This window comes from Convolutriloba macropyga, chromosome 13 (genome assembly GCF_964194025.1).
Source record: "Convolutriloba macropyga chromosome 13, txConMacr16.3, whole genome shotgun sequence".
Classification (NCBI taxonomy): domain Eukaryota; kingdom Metazoa; phylum Xenacoelomorpha; order Acoela; family Convolutidae; genus Convolutriloba; species Convolutriloba macropyga.
The window spans coordinates 13,686,282-13,706,616 of NC_134480.1; the positions used below are offsets into that span (position 1 = coordinate 13,686,282).

The window sequence follows — 20,335 nt, forward strand, 5'->3', positions numbered from 1 at the left end:
TCAAATGCTTCCCAATGTAGATATAAGTGAACATTTTTGTGGTTTCAGTTGATATCTAATGACATTAATAACTGTGAAATTAATTGTTTTCAAAATTGGAAAATTATTTTTGAACTTCGCACCTATTTGTTCATTTTTTCGACCTGCTAACCCTTAGCATTGGGGACATGTCTCATATCTTTTCTAATGAAGTATTGGTTAAATTGTTTTGTTTTTGTTTTTATCTGATGCGAGTTTAATTTTATGATTTTTTTAATCGAGATTTGGTCGTAAATAATGTTTGTTGTTCGATTTTTACTAATATCCTTTCTTGTAGTCGTATTATCAACAACCTTTATTTGACCTGTAGTATGTCTTTATCGTGTTTCACTGGTTGTTTATTGAACGATGTGTTTTTGAAAGTTTTTCTATCTCTTTATCAATTGGTAGCCAATGAAGTCAAGAATATGGATGAGCGGGGGGGAGGAACTATATACTCAAATGGGTTTTTTTCTGTTCAGAGAATTTCGGCCGATCGATGTAATTATCGTAGAGAGTTGTTAGTGGTATCATTAGAAAGCCCGTCCAGCGTAGAATATGTAAATAGAAAGATTTTTTCAATTTTCATTTTCATAAGGATTTATCGAGGTTTAAAGTTTTGTGAATATTAGACGTATTTCAGCTGTTTTTCGTCACATTTTTGACCAAATTTTTGTCAATTTTGACCACATTTTCGTCAATTTTGCTAAAATATAATAAAATTGTTAACTGTAGTGTTATAGATTTGATCTCTAAAGATAGAGGAGGGTTGCTGAATTGTATGATTTGAATTTTTTGGCCAGAAATTATGCTAAATTTTTCAAAATTCAGACTTTTTTTGTCAAAAATTGGACCAAACTTGCTTTTTTAGCCCGCTTGCATTAAATTTGATGTAAGTAGACACCTTAAAACTGCAGCCATATTCTTCCTAAGCTCGAAAAAGCTAATTTTATTCCAGCTGGCTTTAAGAGTCTTCTGGAATTATAATCTTGCCAATTTTTTGCAAATTCAAACTCGATAATGATACAAAATGCATTATTTATTTTTGACAAACTGAAAACTTTTGTATATAAATAATCTATTTCGAAACCTTTTCAAGAATTGAGTGTTTTATTAGACTCCCAGCAACCTCTGGTCTGATCTTGATCTCACTATGGATCCTTCCGACAAGTTTTTTTTTTTAGATTTTAATAGCGCGCGACTTTTTTTTCAAACATTTCCGCTATGTAAAAGTTTTTTATGTAAAAATACGGTCAAGAATTTCAAATCAAGGCTCAATTATTTACAGATTTTATATACGTTAATTGAGACCCAAATGAGAAGGTTTCAGAGTTGAGCTCATGGTTTTTATGGCTCTGACAAATTGTTTTCGTAAAAACTTTAAGGACTTCTTCCATTTTGCTTTTGTTTCTTATACTTTTTCTAGCCCAATGACATTGTGTCCCAATCAAAGATCCAATTAGTTTTGGAATGTATAAAAGAGCTACCCATTTTTTGTTGTTATCTAATGTCTGTTATGACTTTGAATATATTTGTTTTGAGGAAATATTGGTGAATTTTTGAACTTTGCCCCTATTTTATCTTATTTCTGTCAACTTTGGGCGTAGTGTCTGTAAAAACAGGTGGAAACTGACTTCCTGTGAGTTCTAAATTAATTTCGGCAACGATTTTAGATTCAACTAATGGTTCCTTCATTTTGGTACTACGCGTTTTCAGTTTTTCTTTTATTTTTGATACTGCACTTTTTATTGCATATTTTTTTAGTTCATTTTGTTTCCGTGTCGCAATATCACATTAGTTCAATTAATGGAAGGCAATGTAAGGAAAATGAAGAACGTTGGAAAAAAACGTATCTGGATATGTTAATTGTTTTTGTTCAATTGTTTATGCTTTTTGGGCTGAGACAGTAATCTCGCAAAATTGTGAGTATTTTTTGTTTTGACTATGTTTGTCGTTCTTTTCGTTGTTTTGCGCCATACACAGAATAGTGATAGATCTTAATTGCTTGCCCAGGAGGTTTATTTTTGCCTAATTAAAGATTTCAGTTTATAGCTTTTTGTTTTAATGACTTTCAAATTAAATTAAAATTTTTTTCATCTGTCTTCTTTTTGCTGTTATTTTTGTCACCATGTAACCCACTCTCACTCATTAGAAATCCCAATTGCTTTTGTTGATTCAAACATTTTTTGCCCTTGATTATAGGTTGTGACTGATTGCTTCGACCATTTAGTTTCATAAAAAGTTTTTCGAGATTTCTATACTGTTCAACTTTTGGGTTTCTTTTTGTTGTCATGTCTAAGTAGTCCTTTTTTAAAGAAGGCTCGTTGATGTTAACATGAAGGTATATTATTGATTCAAAGTTCTTGCAGGTAGCATCTTAAAATTATAGTGCCTTGAACGGTGTCATGACGTTAAATTGTTTGAAGTTTTGGCTTCTTATGTATTTGTTTTGTGGGCTCGTGACTTAATCTCATTATTAACTGGCTCAGTTGGCTCGCTCAGGCGTTTCAACTTAATCCACTGCTTTTTTAAATCCTAAGTCTGTTATGACTTTCAAAAATATTCGTTCTGAAAAATAAAATTGATTTTTTGAGCTTCGTCTTTTTAATTAGTTTTTCGGTTGATTTGTAGATCAGTCCTTGTCAACACAGGTCCCAACCCGTTTCCAGTGAGCCATAACTTAATTTTTATAATTTTTTTAGATTCAGAAAAATTGCTGGGCTGGATTTCTATTGTTACTTCGAGATTTCATAAAATGTTTGATTTTTCTATATTTGTACATTTCAAAGGATTTTTGGTTTCTTTTTATATTATAACAAAGATAGTTGATTCCATTGGCTTTGAAAAAACCATTTGCGCAATTGCATAATGACATGTCTCAAATGCTTCCCAATGTAGATATAAGTGAACATTTTTGTGGTTTCAGTTGATATCTAATGACATTAATAACTGTGAAATTAATTGTTTTCAAAATTGGAAAATTATTTTTGAACTTCGCACCTATTTGTTCATTTTTTCGACCTGCTAACCCTTAGCATTGGGGACATGTCTCATATCTTTTCTAATGAAGTATTGGTTAAATTGTTTTGTTTTTGTTTTTATCTGATGCGAGTTTAATTTTATGATTTTTTTAATCGAGATTTGGTCGTAAATAATGTTTGTTGTTCGATTTTTACTAATATCCTTTCTTGTAGTCGTATTATCAACAACCTTTATTTGACCTGTAGTGTGTCTTTATCGTGTTTCACTGGTTGTTTTTTGAACGATGTGTTTTTGAAAGTTTTTCTATCTCTTCATCAATTGGTAGCCAATGAAGTCAAGAATATGGATGAGCTGGGTCGGAACATTATGTGTGTACGCACATTACGGAGCCTCCTTGTCTCTATATTAATTTTTTTGTTTGTTCTATCTGAATGCTTCTCGATTTAACTTGTTTTTTTAATTATAATTTTGGATTTTCATTATATCAATTTTTCAACATAGTAGTAGTGGAATAGATTCGTCTGCATTGCGATATTTACATTTCGCTCTTGAATTACTTCACAGAACAGATTTCCGCTGTTAGTTTTTAGGACAAAATTCAGCATGAATCCCTTCGTTCAACGTGAAAACTGTCAAATAGTTATATTAGAGCACGCCGTATATAAAAATCTTTCTGGAAAATAATACAAAAATTCCAGATGTGCAGAATCTTAATTCTACAAAAATTTTTTTTATAAAAGTTTTATTTTTATAAGAACTATTCTTAACTATTTTTGAAGCTGTTCTTCTGAAACTGTATTTTTTTGATATTGTTGTTTTTTAGTGCTTCAAATGTTTGTCTTTTAGGTTGGAAATGGAAACTGTGAGTGTGACGTGTTCGTTATGTGGCGATGCTAGCACGAATCTTTACTTCTGCGATGATTGTCCTGCTGAATTTGACAAATGTTCAAAAAGGGAAGGTCTATGCGATTCTTGCATTATGCCTCATGTGAAACAAAATCATGATGTTAAAACTGAGAAAGGTCAGAAGCCGATGATATGTGCGACTCACAAAATGCTCCATACCCTATACTGCAAAACATGTGGTGTAACATATTGCACTAAATGTTCTATGAAGCATAGTGAACATAAACTAGGAAGCATCGAAGAGCGAGCCAAGGAACTAAAACAGAAATTGTTTGAAATTTTGACGGAATTTGAGTTGAAGGAAAAACCTTTACGGGCGACAAAAGAGTTGACAACTGAACAGAAGCTATCTCATGATAGCGACCAACAGCAACTGAAAGAACGTTTTATAGAAGAGATGGATAACTTGAAGGAGGCTGGGCTGAAGGTTATTGAAAAGAACTCTGGGCTTTTCTCAGAAAGGGAGGCGCAAGTTGTTGGTATTCTTGACGACAGTGTTGATCTGCAACAAAAAGCCAGAAATTTATTGAGTCTTGATAATTCGATGTTAATACGAGAATTCGGACAACTACATGATTTCTCTTTGAAGTGTAGAAAAGTTTCAAATGATGTCATTGCTGAAAAATTTACGTGTAGCAGTTGCAGCGTTTCTCAATTGTCGAATGAGGTTGCTAGTTTTAAGTTAAAATTGATGCCAGAATTGGCATCTAGTTTGACTTCGACAAAAGACGATAAAACGAAGAAGGAGCTGCAACCTCCGTTTCCGTCAAGCGACAACCGTAAAAAGGGGCGGTTGAATATAAAGCGATTTTCATTCAGTATTCGTTGCTCATTTGACCACAGAGATAATCGGGTAACATTGAAGAAAGTAGTTTCGACGAACAAGTTGCTAATTACGAAAGACCAGTTGACAATAGAACAAGTTGAATATGACTGTGTTTTAGATGTTCGTAGTGTGCGACAGCTGGCTTGTCTACCTTTTAAAGAAGAAGTTGAAGCTGTCTATTATGATGACATTATGTCAAATTTGATTGTCCGGACTATGGATGCTTTCTTTCATGTTGCAAGAAATGAGAAATCAAAAAAATATGAAGCCAAAAAACTGGACTTATTAGTCATGAGGCAAAATTTTATATGTCCATATATTTACAACAACCGGGTTCATCAATGCTATTGGAATGTGGTCGATAAGAAGGTCTGTTTTAGTCACATTATAAATCCGATTTTTAATTGCTCTGAACTCCCTATTTTGACTTCTTCCCAAGTGTATCCTTTTTTCTGCTTTTTGATTGATAAAAATGTCATATTAATCTACCACATCATACTCGATAAACAGTACCGAATTGATTTCAATGTACATAAGTTGGATGCAGTTGACCATGTCAGTGTTCATGGTCCAGACGACGAATTGACTGTGTTTGTTTGGTCGAAGAAAAACAAATCGATTACCAAGTTGAAATGCGACAAAGATGCATCTTGGAATGTCAACAAACTTTATTGGACATTTCCTAACAATTTTTTGATGGACAGATCAGAAACATCGCCCCACTATCTGTTCCTGCCAGCTGTCTCCAGGGAGGAAGGGAGTGATAACCAAACGGGATTTGATTATGTTTATGCTGTTTTTAATGGTCATTGAGCATCTATACTTTATTATTGAGTTTTCTCTTGATTGAATCAAATACAAATTATATCGGACTGTTCGTTGCCGTTCGACGGTAAAATATCAGATGAAAAAATATTTACTTTAGATACGATTTATTAGTGTATTCAGTTTGACTATTTTTGATAGCGTGATATTCTGGTGTTGTTTAGCTTAGTTAAAAAAAATATCTTATACCGACTGCTCTTTTTAATTTTCCTTCCGAATTTACTTGGAACTTACGTACGCGGATTTCTGGCACCCCGTATATAGCCAGCGACTTCAAGGGGGCATTTACAGTTCAACTATTTCTATTGAAATTTAATGTTTGGAGCACGAATTGAGGCTCTTCTAGTATTTTTAATAGCTCTGATATTCTTACGTTTGAACAAGTTTAAGTTGTATTGGAGGTGTTGGTTTGTTTTGACCTGTTCTCTCAGTGAAAAAGTGAGGCAAGAAAGTTTTGCATCGTCCAGTTCGTTTCAGTGGCTACAATTCTGTCCGGATATGGCATTTCTGCCATTTTTGTGAACTGTTATCCGCTATATTCGAGAATAACTTCGCATTAGTTGATACACTGATAGTCCTAATAATTAAGCCTGCAGCGTTGTTGTATATTAAATCGCTTTACTTAAACTAATCAACTTTCTAATGTTAAATAAATCCAAAATCACAAGTATTTTTTTATTTTCTACCAGATCGTATCGTAATTGCCGGGGAGCTAATAAATTAAGTGATTGTGAACGTTCGGTAGAGCTAATTCTTGAAAAAACAATATAACTTTGACTATATTGATGAGCCCGGTTTTTTTAATACCCAATCTTAATGCATGGGCTAAAAAAAATAATTGTTAATTGCTCTCAAACGTAGTTTGTAGCAATTATATTTGTTATGTTGGTCTTTTTTGATGCGAATTATCGCTTGACCGATTTCGTCTGACGCAATTGACTTATAGTCTTCAGAAATGGGATAAACAGGTAGCGCCCAGTGGGCATTAGGTTCTCTTGGAGTCTCTCAGCTCACTCTCAACTGAGCAGAAGCTATCTCATGAAAGCGAACAACAGCAACTGAAAGAACGTTTTATAGAAGAGATAGATAACTTGGAGGCTGGGCTGAAGGTTATTGAAAAGAACTCTGGGCTTTTCTCAGAAAGGGAGGCGCAAGTTGTTGATATTCTTGACGACAGTGTTGATCTGCAACAAAAAGCCAGAAATTTATTGAGTCTTGATAATTCGATGTTAATACGAGAATTCGGACAACTACATGATTTCTCTTTGAAGTGTAGAAAAGTTTCAAATGATGTCATAGCTGAAAAATTTACGTGTAGCAGTTGCAGCGTTTCTCAATTGTCGAATGAGGTTGCAAATTTCAAGTTAAAGTTGATGCCAAAATTGGCATCTAGTTTGACTTCGACAAAAGACGATAAAACGAAGAAGGAGCTGCAACCTCCGTTTCCGTCAAGCGACAACCGTAAAAAGGGGCGGTTGAATATAAAGCGATTTTCATTCAGTATTCGTTGCTCATTTGACCACAAAGATAATCGGGTAACATTGAAGAAAGTAGTTTCGACGAACAGGTTGCTAATTACGAAAGACCAGTTGACAATAGAACAAGTTGAATATGACAGTGTTTTAGATGTCCGTAGTGTGCGACAGCTGGCTTGTCTACCTTTTAAAGAAGAAGTTGAAGCTGTCTATTTTGATGACATTATGTCAAATTTGATTGTCCGGACTATGGATGCTTTCTTTCATGTTGCAAGAAATGATAAATCAAAAAATTATGAAGCCAAAAAACTGGACTTATTAGTCATGAGGCAAAATTTTATATGTCCATATATTTACAACAACCGGGTTCATCAATGCTATTGGAGTGTGGTCGATGAGAAGGTCTGTTTTAGTCACATTAAAAATGCGGTTTTTAATTGCTCTGAATTCCCTATTTTGATTTCTTCCCAAGTGTATCCTTTTTTCTGCTTTTTGATTGATAAAAATGTCATATTACTCTACCACATCATACTCGATAAACAATACCGAATTGATTTCAATATACATATGTTGGATTCAATTGACCATGTCAGTGTTTATGGTCCAGACGACGAATTGACTGTGTTTGTTTGGTCGAAGAAAAACAAATCTATTACCAAGTTGAAATGCGACAAAGATGCATCTTGGAGTGTCGAGAAATTTTATTGGACATGTCCTAATAATTTTTTGATGGACGAATCAGAAAAATCGCCCCACTATCTGTTTCTGCCAGCTGTCTCCAGGGAGGAGGGGGGTGATAACCAAAGGGGATTTGATTGTTTATGCTGTTTTTAATGGTCATTGAGCACCTATACTTTATTATTGAGTTTTCTCTTGATTGAATCAAATACAAGTTATATCGGACTGTTCGTTGCCGTTCGACGGTAAAATATCAGATGAAAAAATATTTACTTTAGATACGATTTATTAGTGTATTCAGTTTGACTATTTTTGATAGCGTGATATTCTGGTGTTGTTTAGCTTAGTTAAAAAAATATCTTATACCGACTGCTCTTTTTAATTTTCCTTCCGAATTTACTTGGAACTTATGTACGCGGATTTCTGGCACCCCGTATATAGCCAGCGACTTCAAGGGGGCATTTACAGTTCAACTATTTCTATTGAAATTTAATGTTTGGAGCACGAATTGAGGCTCTTCTAGTATTTTTAATAGCTCTGATATTCTTACGTTTGAACAAGTTTAAGTTGTATTGGAGGTGTTGGTTTGTTTTGACCTGTTCTCTCAGTGAAAAAGTGAGGCAAGAAAGTTTTGCATTGTCCAGTTCGTTTCAGTGGCTACAATTCTGTCCGGATATGGCATTTCTGCCATTTTTGTGAACTGTTATCCGCTATATTCGAGAATAACTTCGCATTAGTTGATACACTGATAGTCCTAATAATTAAGCCTGCAGCGTTGTTGTATATTAAATCGCTTTACTTAAACTAATCAACTTTCTAATGTTAAATAAATCCAAAATCACAAGTATTTTTTTATTTTCTACCAGATCGTATCGTAATTGCCGGGGAGCTAATAAATTAAGTGATTGTGAACGTTCGGTAGAGCTAATTCTTGAAAAAACAATATAACTTTGACTATATTGATGAGCCCGGTTTTTTTAATACCCAATCTTAATGCATGGGCTAAAAAAATAATTGTTAATTGCTCTCAAACGTAGTTTGTAGCAATTATATTAGTTATGTTGGTCTTTTTTGATGCGAATTATCGCTTGACGGATTTCGTCTGACGCATTTGACTTATAGTCTTCAGAAATGGGATAAACAGGTAGCGCCCAGTGGGCATTAGGTTCTCTTGGAGTCTCTCAGCTCACTAGTCCCAAGCATGGGATTCAGAAAAACTGGTTTGGAGACTTATATGCATGACGTGAATGGTGTTTCTGAAAGGTTGACCCCCACCCCCCCCCCATCAGCCCCCTCACTTCACTCCCAACCCCCCCTCACTTCTCCCCAAACCCCGCTCACTTCACCCCAAACCCCTCCACATCACCCCTCTCGCTTCCCCCCCCCACCCAATCCCCGCCCCTGCTTATTGTTCAGGCCGTAAGGTTCTCGTGAAGCCGAAAAGACCCACCCCCCTCCCCCCAGCGTTGCCCCCTATCACCCCCCCCGGTGCGCTCACCTCACGCCCCTTTAATTAAGCTAAAGCTAGCTTCACTAAACCGTGGCTAGCTACTGACGAAGCCAATCGCTCGACGGTTGTTTGAGAGCAATTCGCCCGGCGTTAGTCGGTTATGCTAAATTTTTTCTTTGTGAACAAGTTCTTCGGTTTACCAATCGAGAAACTGGAATCCAATAAGGCTTTTGTTAAGTGAATGAAACAAAAACGAACAGTTTAACTGTGCTATAAATCTACTTATTAGGAGCTTCGTTCCCCAATGGAAATTTCGACTATTTAGAAATTAATTTTCTTTTCAATAAGTCGGAATAAGGGAAGCTGTACAATCACCAAGTTTACCTACAGAGAAAAGACACGGTAACTAACAATTTAGCGCTTAATGTTTGTGATTTAATACGGACTGTTTGTAATTTTAGTATTGCCAAACTTTGAGTTTAACTGATTTTTGGTAGTTTTTCAAGTTATTTCCACAGCTACTAACGTCATTTGATATATCAAGATTGCAATTATGTTTGGTTTTAGATAATGATTTTCCATAACGACATTTTTTGGGTGTAAATTTGATGTCATTCATTAACCATAGTGAACATATATCGAGTATTCTGTATCAACAACAAGTCGATTCGCAGACCAATCTCCGAGAATGAAGCAATACTAATTCCGATTTGTGAATAAGTGGCAATTGAGGCCTTGGGGATGGTGGAGTAATTCGAGCTCGAGTTATAGTTTGAGTTTGACTTCATGTATGAGTGACGTATTAATAATAGTTACTAATTAAGTATGTTGATAAACGTGAACAAAATGATTTGGCTTCGATAGGTTCGTTTTAAATTTTGCTGGTCATGCGATTCTTACTCTACTGTTAATTTTGTCCTTGAAAGGGTGTTCATCTAATAAGATCAGCTCCGCTGCACGCCTAATTCATTGTTGTTGGAAGAAAGATAGTTTTTTATACCTAAGAGAAACTTGAAACGAAATAGCTCATCGCAAAAGTGAGTCAGTTTTCTATAATACTCTTATACCTGATTAATATTTGTTGCATAAATTTATTATCAATATCAAAGTGGGAGAGCAGCCAAAATGTGAGCTCATTTTACTAGACGTGTCCTCTAAGAATTATCTGAATCAAAAACCGTTGCTGATTTTGTGGTTTCTTTTAGCTCTCCGAGTGGTGTCTGCTCTGATAAGTTGATATCATCATGTTTGCTGTCTTCGAAGGAAGCTTATTCTCTTATACATTTAATTATTTAAACGTCAATTGTTTTTAATGCATACCGCTTCTAGAGTTATGCAAAGTAATGGCATATCTTGATTTTCAAGCTGAGCACTTACATGTGTAATTAAAGGAATCACAGTAAAGTTTAAAAGTTCTTAAATGTGAAACATTTTTTTAATTGGATGACTATATTAAGGAACGAGCATATACAGCAGATAAAGTGATCAACAAATGCTACCTCTTGTTCCATTAATCACTAGGCTGATACTACTTTTAGCTATTAAGCATTGAAGACCAATTGAAAGAGTTTAAAGCGTAAAGATAACACTAGTTTTTAAATTAACATTTTACACGTGTTTTATCGAGAAACGGTTTGCGCGATATTGCAAAAAATTAACCATATCAGATAGATTATTAGTAAAAAAAAATTGGTTTCTCTTATTGGGCGCTGCGAACTTCTGCTCAATTGAAAACAGTGAGAAACTTGACTGAATTCTAATTCCACGTGCAATTATTGTGTTTGATGTTTATTAAATGGCGAAATATTGAAATTATTGAAGAACATATGAAAAAAATCTTGATACTACACGTCACAAAATTTTTTGAAAATTTATTTCAAAATTTTTGACCAAATTGTTTGGTTTAGATGCAGCAAAATTTGTAGAGAACTTGCATAGCCAATCTAGCAGTGTGTTAAAGGCTTTCAATTTTATTTGTGAAATTTCATTTACAGATAGCAGGAAACCCCCCTTTTTGAAAAACAGGAAAAATTTCGAGACATGATTTTCTTCGTATACTTCATGAAGCAACCGTTTTCAAACAGATTAGATTGTTGGTAGATAAGTTGAAGTAATATAACTGCATAACAAGAATATAAGAACTCAAGCAAGAGCTGCCAAACATGGAGCAGTAGTGTGCTAGCTTCTGACTGCTACTGTTTGATTATATTCCTCTAGTGTTTGTAAAAACTTCAATTGGATATAATTGCAGAGCAATCAAACTGTTAAGAAAAATTTCAGATTAGTGTCTTTACTCAGTAGCATGTGGGCAGTTATTCTTCAAATTGGTTTTTAAGAGGTTCAGACAGCGTCGTTTTGATCCTTTAACATGATTTTGCGAGAAATTGCGGTTCTTTTGAAATTTGAGCTTAGTAAATTTGCTTATTTTCCTTGTTTTTAAACTTTTTGCTTTAAATTGTTCAGAAAGATTTTTTTCAATTTTCAAATACGACTTTAAAAGGATTGAGTATCTACAGTGGTCTTCATTAATTAGAGCGCCAGGGAAGTGCGGAATTCATTAGCAGGGGTCATTAAAGAAGCATGCGCTATCAATGAAGACATCTGGAAAGTTCTTATTTTTCAAAATTGTTTCTCTTAATTACTTTTCAGTGATAATTTAACCTACCGGGAACTCATTTATCCTACTGTGGTCTCGTATTGAAGATTCAACAAACCCCTCAGAATTTTTTTTTCTTGCGTGACATAACAATGTCATTGACTTTATCAGTTTTCCAGTTTTTGATTTAATAAAAACGACATTTTCTACTATCTTAAAGGTAAATTTCACAGAAAAACTTTTTGCAGAATTGTTCTAAAATGCTCGCGCTTTAGATAATGCACCTGAAGTCGCATGCTGCTCTTAAATTATCAACTTGCTTGTTGAGTCCTCCTGTAGACAGAATACGATGTTCTGAAACGTTGTATCCATGCCTGTTCATTGTTTTCCTGGTAGAAATGACAGCTCTTGTGGGCACTGTTGTTTACTTGGCGGTAGTGGCATGAATCTTCACTTTCGTCGCAGTTTTTTCTCTGAAGCACTACTCTTGTAGGCAACGCAATAGGTTTTGAACTAAACTAGAATCAACTTGAAATTTAGCAGATGTTAGTGCCCAGTATTAACTTCTCCATTAATTTGTGTAAAGTGCCCTGTTTTTGTTGATTCTAAATCACTTTGTAATGTTATCAGGTTTTTAAAAAGTCATGTAAAAGGGAAAATGAGTTGTAACTTTTGATGTCATGAAACCAAACAAGTAAACAAAATAATTGAAACTTGAATTAATGGAAACATAAGATTCATGATACGACAGAGAGGGAAGGATAGGCAACGTCGTGATCAAGCAGCATGACAATCGGAAAGATTAAGTTTCTGTAAAATCACTTTCTTGTTCAGCAGCCGTTCATACACAAAGTTGAACTAATCAATCTCACTGGAAGCTATTATCGTGCAAAAGGACACTCCTTGATCTGATAAGAGTTGCCCGTTTTGATATCTGAAGCTTACTTTTTGAGTTCAATACACGAGGTTCAAATATTTGTGGACTTCTCTTCCCTCAAGCATGGAACTGATGTTTAAAATTGTAGTCTTTGTTTCGAAATTGCAAAGAGTAATGACAAAATAAGATCATCAGCTTCTCAGAGTATTTTTTAACCAAAATCCCTCGGTTGCGATAAGTCGATGCACGAGTCTCTCGCTTTATTCAAGACATCTTCGCTCACTCTCTTGAAGACATATTGGCCGAATAACTTTTTTTTGGTGTTGCTGGAGTGTCTCTTTTGGATACCTGAAACCCGTGGTTTGAACAACTCATACACGCTACTTAAAATCTCTCAGCAATTTTAATCTCTCGTAATTCGCAGTTCTTCAATTTTTGAGATGTTGACAGCCTTAAATCACATTTCAGAAGTTAGTAGTGCCGATTATTATTGAAACTATTATGTACAACTTATATGATAATAAAAAGTTAACTAGAAGTTACCAGTTTCAAACGAAGTGTCTGAAATGAGCAAATCTAACATCAAATTGATTCAAAACTTAAATTGATATAAAACATTTCAGCATTACAGATTTTGAATTTTTTTAATGACAAGAGGTCATTCGAGGTTTTTCTGTCAATAAGCAGGTTATATTTTTCAAACAGAAACGAATGCGCTTTTCTCTCTAAACCGCATAGGTTACGAACTGAAGCTCAACGTAAATACTAACTGTGTTGATTATGTGTCAACTTTTGATTTTTAGCAGAGTGACTATCGGACAAAGATTAATTTTGTGAAATCACTCTTGTCCAGCAACAGTTCATGCAATAGCGTGAACTAATCAACATTCTTCCAAGCTAAAATCGTGCCCAAAGACTCAATCTGAGAAGATTTGCCCGTTTTGATATCTGAAGCCTGCTTATTAAGTTCAATACACGGGGTACAAATTTTTGTAGACTTACGTTTCTTTCAAGTTTTGAAGTCATATTTAAAATTAATGTATTTGTTCATCGAAATTCTTAATAGAGTATTCAAAAAAAGAAGATCATGAGCTTCTCAGAGTAGTTTTTAACTAAAATTTGCGTTATTTGTTTTCGAGTGATTGAAGACATTGATCTGAGTAGTTTATTAGAACAATTTCTGTCTTAAATGATTTAAATCCCTCTGTTTCTATAAGCTGTTGCACGAGTCTCTCTCTCTCTCTTTCTTTCTCTCTCTTTCAATTCAAGACATCTTGGTTGACCCTTTTGAAGACATATCGGCTGAATAATTTTTTGGGTTTGCTGGAGTGTTTTTGTTTTGGTTAACTGAAACCCGTGGTTTGAACAATTCATACCGGCTATTTAAACGATTTCTGAAAATCTCTGCAGTTTTAACTGCTCGCAAGTCATAATTCGCAGCTTTTCAATTTTAGAGATATTGACAGCCTTAAATTACTTTTCAGAAGGTAGTAGTGCCAATTATCATTGACACTTAAGTGCAAGTTATACAATCATAATTTTTTACGTCAAAATTACAAGTTTCAAACGAAATGTCTAAAATGAGGAAATATAACAGAAAATTGATGCAAAACTTAAATGGGTACAAGGCATTTGAAAATTAATGATTTGAATAGTTTAACTGATAAGCTCTCAGTCGAGGTTTTTCTGGCAGTTAGCGATTTTGTTTGTCAAGCAAAAACGGGTGCACTTTTCTCTCTACAGCGCATAGGTTACAAACAGAAACTAAGCGTAAATACTATTTATGTACGTTATTAAGTGTTTAGTTTTACGTCAGAGAATTTTTGAAAAATCCGTATCGTTTCGCGTGACTTTTTCTTTTCATATCTCTTTCAATTGTGCTTTATAATCAATTCTATATGTTCGTTTACGTTCTGTTGTTACTTGTGCCAACACTATTAAATCACAGACACCTAACAAAAATCACATTACGTGGAAACTGTCGCTAAGACATTGCGCACAAATCTCTTTTCAAAATCCCACGTTAACCAGCAAAGTACTGATGTTGGCAAACTCGATAGCAATATAGAATGTCTCTTTTTGAGGGGATGATTCTTGATTTTTTGGTTTTTGTTTCAAGATTCTCCATTACCCAGCAAATTATTGACAATAACAAACAGTTGGTGGACAATGTTTTTACTATATGGACGAGTAGGCTTTTTCCATTTTTTTCAAAATGGTGGAATATATATGCTTTTGTCTTCAGTCAAATTTTGTCTTCAGTCAAATTTTCACCTTTTGTTTACACATCGTACTGAAAAAGGAGAAACATCGTTTCGTAGCCTTTAGAGGCTACTTTTGAGTTTTTGTAACTAAAAATAAATTGCAATTTGGAAAGGGGGAGCTATTTGAGAAATTGGAATGAGATCAGGAAATGCATTTGACGGGGGGGGGGGGGGGGGGGGGGGGGGGGGTTTAAATTTAAATTTTTGGTTTTGCTTTGCGTTTTGTGATTTGGATGGATTATAATAATAGTTTCGGTTTTTTCAGCTATTTTGCTGTTCTTAAAGCTAGTTTGGCAATTTTTTGGGCATTGTTTTGTTTTATTGCATTCATTGGGAAATGAAATGTCGCCGATTGCTCAAAGTGTTCTTTTTTGTTTACCGGATGATTACAGTTTTCAATGGCATAAAATTGTGTTTTTGCGGAAAAAAAATGGCAGAAGATTCATAAATTTTGTAACTTTTTCCCCAAATTTCTTCAAAATTTTCATTTTTTTGGTAAATAGAAACATTTTTGAGCCTTACATGACACACTGGATTTCAATTCCATAGAAAAATATTTTTTGTTATTTGGTGTAGTTGTATCATCTAAAGTATAAAATGATTTTTTCTAGTTTTTTTGTACAATTTTTTTCTTTAGCAATTTTTGAAATTTTTTAAATCGTTTTTTAAAAATTTTTTAGAGTTTGTTAGGTGCCAGTTAATTGAAGAGGTTTTTTTCCGACATAGAGGACACATTGAGTCGGTTCCCGAATTCTTCAGGCTATGTCATTTTTTAAATCATTTTACCTTTCGATAACGTTTTTCTGTTAACCTAATTTGCGACTGATTTTTGACCTAGGACACGTTTGCTTTTTGACTTATACTAACTTTTTCTACTGAATAGTTTTCAAAAGCATTAACTCAGTGAATTTTGCTAAGAAGTAAATACAATCAGGGTCGTATGAGGAAAATCAAAGGAAACCGGATAAACAGAAAAAGCCCGTTCATTTTGCATTAGGTAAAGGTAAATCAGAAAACTTTTTGATACTTTGCCAATTTCTCTCTAATCATTTTTTTCTTTTTCTGTTGCATTAATGACCTGCGTCAATTTGGTCAATTTCCAGCATATTGTTGGCCCTATAAACAATTTTAAATAATATTATAATGAATACTTTTTTATAAAAATCAAAAGACAAAGTATTGTTTGAACTTTTCGCGGGTTGCTTCACTTAGTTTTTTTTCATAAATTTATGTTCAACGCGTTTTCTTTGTAGTTCAACGCGTTATCAATGTAACTGGAACAGAGTTAAAAGTAAGTAGAAAGGAAAAATTTTGTTTTATTCATTTTGCCTATGAATTCTTGATTTAATTTTGTAGAAATATGGTACTTTGTAGCTGTTTTTGGTTTCATTTACCTGAAACTGAAGCCAACTGAACAAATGTGATATTTCTAATGTGTGCACGAGAAGACTGATGTACAGTACAGTCTTCGTTCATGTTTGTGATGGTTTCTCTGGGTTCCTAATGAAACCGTTTTTTGTGCTAATCAGGGCCGTTACTTTCAACGGAGGCAGCATTTGAACATTACTAAAACTTTCTGATTTAATAGAAAGATCAAACAATTTTTCTCTAAATTAGACCTTAGCAAAAAATTCTCTCCGTTAGAATATACCAGAAAGGTCTACATTAGACCTTCCTGGTGTATTCTCTAAATTAGACCTTAGCAAAAATTACCGTTTTTAGTATCAAGTGAATTCTGATTCTGAGCATTTTACACTTAACACTTGCGCAGCTGCAAAATGGACGTGGTGTTTGCTATTTTTTGCTTAAATCATATGTTTATTTTCAACAAATAGATGGCTTTTACTTCTGTGCATATCAGTTTTAACTGATCAACAATCTGCATTGCTATTTTTTTGCAGATTTAAATGGAAATTACGAAGTGTTGTTTGTGTGGTGATAGTGGAGTGAATCTGTACTGCTGCGAGAATTGTCCTGCACAGTCTGACGAATGTACCAATGAAGTTCAAAAAGAACATTTATGTGATTCATGTATCACTTCTCATGTCAAACGAGGTCATGATGTCAAAACTCTTAAAGGACAGATTCCGCTAATTTGCGACGCTCATAAAACACTGCATAGTTTCTATTGCAAAACGTGCGACACGACATTTTGCACTAAATGTTATAAAAACCACGGCAAGCATGATTTAGGCGATATTGAAGAAAGAGCGTCTGAACTGAAAAAGGAAGTGTTTGAAATTCTAACTGAATTCGAACTGGGCGAGAAGCCGTTGAGAGCACTGAAAGAGTCTATCATCAAGCAGAAAAACTGCCACGAAGTTGAGCAAAATCAAGTAAAAGAGCGTTTCATCAAGGAGATTGAGAGTTTAAGAGAAGCTGGTTTAAAGCTTTTGGAGAATAATGGCGGTTTATTTTCAGAAAAAGAGCGAGAGGTTGTCGAAACTATTGACAAAGTTGTCGATATGCAGCGAAAAGCGAGAGATATTCTGTGCCTTGACGATTGCATGCTGATACAAAATTTCGAACAGCTGCTGAGTTCAGCTGAGGAAAACCGGAAACAGTCCCAAACTGTCCTGTCTGAGGAATTTGAATACAATAGTTGCAAAGTGTCCACCATTGAACGAGAATTCTCAGATTTTCATAGCAAGATAATGCTTGAAATGACGTCTGAAATCACACCGAAAATCTATCAAGGCGAACTCTGCAGATCAAATAAGTCTGACACTGCTGGTAGCAAATTGGAGTGTGATAGAGTTGAAGGTGTTATAATTGAACAATATGCGTCATGTTCAGCGCGCAACGCTCGAGGTGTCTGGGAAATTGAAACAAATCGACTGATTATGGCAGATAGTGAGCTAAAACTGCAAAGTGTGATGTTAGAAGGTGTTCACATCAAGTGTGTGAAAGAGAACGCGGTCTTTCAAATCGGAAAAGATGTTGTTCAAGCTGTTTATTTTTGTGGAGGAATGTCATATATTGTTCAGACCGAAGATAGTTTCTTTTATGTTTTTCATACGTTCACTGGTGACAAAATCCGCAAATTTAAGCTCGCACCAAGAAATGGATTTATCGCAGCATATGCGTTTCTCGATCAAATTCACCAATGCTACTGGGATGCCAACGACAAAGCTGTTCGATTTAGTCACGATGAAAGTCTTTTTGTTTGGTGTTCAGAACCTCCGACATTGATTTCGTTTAAAGTTTATCCTTTCGTATGTCTTTTGACGGCTGACAACAAAATAATGCTCTGCGAATTTTGTCGAATACACGTTTATTATATTTCTTTGGAATATCACAATGTACCATCTGTGAACTACGTCAACTTGTTCAATAATTTTGGAATATTACATCTAATAATCTGGTCGGTCAAATCCAAGTCTATTTATATTATGTATTCCGAGGTAGAAAAACCCCTTTGGAAATTGGATTGCGTCATCCATTGGGTAGACCCACTAAAATTTACGACACCTTTCAAATTGAGCTCTGTTACTGTTCAGGCACTCCCAGCTGTACGAAAGGATAACGTTCCAGTCAAAAATGAAACTGACGATGGGATACAGTATGTTTATGGAATATTTCAAGCCGATGAAACCAAGTGGTCATCTCTTGACTAGGACCTCGTGGACCTATTGATGACCTGTCGAGTAGATTTTATATTATGGTACATGATTTATGCCATAAGTGTTGCAAACAAATGTCCCTCCTACTTGAGAACAATTTATTATATTTGTTGTTATTATAGTGTGTATATAATCGAGTGTATATATAATAGAGTGTATAAAATTGTGATCTTAAGTTTTACGACGTTTTTGAAACTCTTTTTATTGTCAATTAACATATCATACAATAACCTCTTAAACGGTGACATAAAAATACCCAATTCCACCTTACCCAATATGTGAAAATACCCAAAATAAACTCTTTATTTTACCCAATTGTAAAATTTATCAGACAGGCATTTTAGCCGAATAATGTCCAAATGGATAATTTGTAATGTAATTAAGTATTTTATTAACAAATTTTACATGTAAGACTGGTTGATTTGGCCATTCCTCGCAGGCTTGATGAGAAATCGACCCGGGGGACTTGATGTTAAACTAGCACAACCGAACATAGGACCAATATTCGCGTATGTATATCAAAACGTGTTTGTAATAATGACTGATAATTTGTAATCGGATTATTGAACTAAAAGATCGACGGGGTTAAATTGGGTATAATTGCATTAGTTATTTTGGTATCGAACCCTTTTAAACTTTGTAATAGTAATATTTGCTTTTATATATCAAAAAATTAACTATTATCTCTAAATTCAAAACCTTAAGTGGAATGTGGTGCGTGTAATGACATGAGGATTATTGTACCTGTTATGGTACAAATTTAAATTTTTCTAATTGCTCTACACCAACCAATTCGAGGGGAATAGATTACCCAATCGGGCGGAGGTGCACATTTTCATGCTTTCTTCATGTCTTACAGTTTTAATGTTGAGGTCAAATTAACATTTATTTCTGCGCTGCCTCGTTTCACAATTTCTTCGTTTTTCTATTATAAGCTGCTCCCGATGTTCCATTAAAAAGGATGCGCTTGCTTAACCTGCTATCAAATTTTAACTTCTTTCTTTGTTAGGAAAAGATCAGGACAGTACTCGTAGCTGGAGACAACACGCTCGGAATAAATTTTTCATGCTTTTTCATTCCTCAGAACGAATTTTCAGCAATTATTGTAGTCCTGTCTGTTTTTCGGTATGCATATGTTGCTTCGCCGTTTTGACTTTTTTAATTGCTCCTGAAAGATGTTCGCAATTATTGTAAAAGCGTATCTTTTTTATGCAAAATTTGCTCTTGACCGTTTTTTGCGTTTTAGTTTTTCACTTCTCAAGTGATTTTTTCACCCTTGTCTTGTTCTTTTTTGAGTAATATTATTTGCTCTCACTCCGAAAATGGTTTTTGCTAGAACGCAATTGATTGTAAAATAGGAAATCACAAGTGAATGTTAACGTGGTGTTTTATGCTCTTGTCGAGAACTGCGAAAGTCGGAGGTTCGAATCTTGCCCTAGCTGATTGTTTTTGTAGCCATTAAAAAATTATCTAGGCTACAGCCTCTGAATTAATTTCCCCGCCTGTTGTTCGAGAGAATTTTGTCAGACGTTAGCTGGTTTATGTTTCCAGGATGTGCTCAAAGGCGCCAACAAAATTGGCAGCCATATCAAAAGATAGAAATGTTTCTGCTGTATATTCAAAATTAGGAAAATATTACACTGTTTTCTGATTGGTTTATTGCTCAATAACAGACAACCAAATTCCCATGTCTTCAGTTTGCATGTTTTTTTTTGTTAGATTGGTTCCAAATCCAGTTGTGTTGGATTTATATGGAGTCACACAGGCCGATGAAGTAGACTTTAGACCCCGAGGTTTGGCCAAACGCTGTAAATT

General features: G+C 34.6%; 1 protein-coding gene across 1 annotated transcript; it reads left to right on the forward strand.

The window, feature by feature from the left end:
* The first annotated feature begins 3,849 nt into the window (after positions 1-3,849).
* LOC142352281 (uncharacterized) lies at positions 3,850-5,749 on the forward strand. Its single transcript, XM_075404782.1, has one exon. The coding sequence runs from the start codon at positions 3,854-3,856 to the stop codon at positions 5,543-5,545; it is 1,692 nt and encodes a 563-aa protein (XP_075260897.1). The 5' UTR covers positions 3,850-3,853; the 3' UTR covers positions 5,546-5,749.
* Positions 5,750-20,335: the final 14,586 nt, after the last annotated feature.

Bases quoted from the DNA above. Each gene is read 5' to 3' on its own strand.
- LOC142352281 (XM_075404782.1), top strand. From the start codon at position 3,854: ATGGAAACTGTGAGTGTGACGTGTTCGTTATGTGGCGATGCTAGCACG.